The sequence below is a fragment of the Vicia villosa genome, unplaced genomic scaffold, assembly GCF_029867415.1.
Source record: "Vicia villosa cultivar HV-30 ecotype Madison, WI unplaced genomic scaffold, Vvil1.0 ctg.000182F_1_1, whole genome shotgun sequence".
Lineage (NCBI taxonomy): Eukaryota > Viridiplantae > Streptophyta > Magnoliopsida > Fabales > Fabaceae > Vicia > Vicia villosa.
In genome coordinates this window covers 540,535-541,991 of record NW_026705057.1, presented here as the reverse complement: position 1 = coordinate 541,991, position 1,457 = coordinate 540,535, and the positions used below count along the sequence as shown (strand labels likewise).

Below are 1,457 nucleotides of genomic sequence, written 5' to 3'. Positions count from 1 at the left end.
TATAAGTTATAATGTTCCCTCTATTTACACCAATAAAATAATTTTTAGCTCTTATGAAATAGTAAAATGTACTTTTTAAAATAAAAATTAATATTAAATGTTCCTTAAGTAAATTAATGCATTGCATTTGTATTTGCCCATTTAGGACACTTAGTAGAGCGGCCAAATTAAAAATCTATCAATTATAAGAATTCTGTGTTTGTCCTTGAAGGAGCGTTTGGATGATTTCAAAGGGTGGGAACAAGGTAGAGATACGGTGGTTTGGTCGGGGAATATGGAGAGGGAGTTTTCGGTAGCTTCTTGTTACGACTTGTACGAGAACTACAATACGCCTTATGGTCCTCCAATTAATCATTTGGAAGCATTTGGTTTTTTGTGGAAGACGGAGGTTCCGTTCAAAATAAAGGCTTTTGGTTGGAGACTTTTGCACAATAGGCTTCCTTTGAAGGATCTCTTGGTTTTTCGAGGAATGTCTTTTCCTTTGGAAGAGTTAAAGTGTATATTTTGTGGTCATGATGAGGAATCAAGGGATCACTCCTTTTTTGGTTGTTTGGTGGTTGGAAATATTTGGAGAGAAATTGCTTTTTGGGTGGGTAAAGGGGATTTTTTAGATGAAGGATGTTTATCAAATTTTTTGGATTGGCATCATTTCTTTGATAGTCAAAAGGTTTCGGATAGGAAATTGGATTTAGTTTGGCTAGCTTCAACTTGGTGTCTTTGGTTGGTTAGAAACGGTGTGTGTTTTCGTAAGGAGGCGTGGAGTGTGAACAACACCATTTGGAATATCAAGACTTTAGTTTGGAGATGGTCGTTTTGCGGAAAAATTACCCATCCCAATTACTCCTTTTACGAGTTTTGTAAGGATCCGGTTTATTTTCTCTCGTAATGTAATTGGTTGGTAATTTTTCTTTTTTGGGGCGTGTCTTTTCCGCTCTTGTATATGGGTTGGGGAACCCTTTGTTCTCCTTTTTTGAATGAAATATTGCTTTCTAAAAAAAAAAAAGTAACTTGACTTTTTTTTTATAAGCAAGATATTATAAATAAGAGAACTAAGGATTCTCCAACTTAATTATACAGAGAAATGGGAACACCTCGACAAAGAGAAAGATCGCAAACCAATTACAATTACAAGAGAAAAAACAAAGGTTCCTTGCTAAAATCGTAAAAGGAATAATTAGCGTGAATAATTTTCTCACAAAAAGACCACTTCCAAACCAAGAGCTTAATATTCCATACGGTAGACATTTAAGTAACCAAAAAATAATAATTAGATATTTACCCGTGCGATTTACCGAAAAGTTCTATAAAATTATTATATTTTCATTTTTTTAATATATAGATATAAATGTTTTTTAATATTATTCGCCTTTGTTTTTTAATATACCGTCGGTGTAAAGAAGTTTTACACTGTCAGTGAATCACAACCGTTAATTTGTTAAAAATATTTGATTTTTATT

General features: G+C 33.0%; 1 protein-coding gene across 1 annotated transcript; it reads left to right on the top strand.

Moving 5' to 3' along the window:
- The first annotated feature begins 274 nt into the window (after positions 1-274).
- Positions 275-886, top strand: LOC131625073 (uncharacterized). Its single transcript, XM_058895973.1, has one exon. It carries the CDS (start codon positions 275-277, stop codon positions 884-886), a length of 612 nt encoding a protein of 203 aa, XP_058751956.1.
- The last annotated feature ends 571 nt before the right edge of the window (positions 887-1,457 follow it).

Bases quoted from the DNA above. Each gene is read 5' to 3' on its own strand.
- LOC131625073 (XM_058895973.1), top strand. From the start codon at position 275: ATGGAGAGGGAGTTTTCGGTAGCTTCTTGTTACGACTTGTACGAGAAC.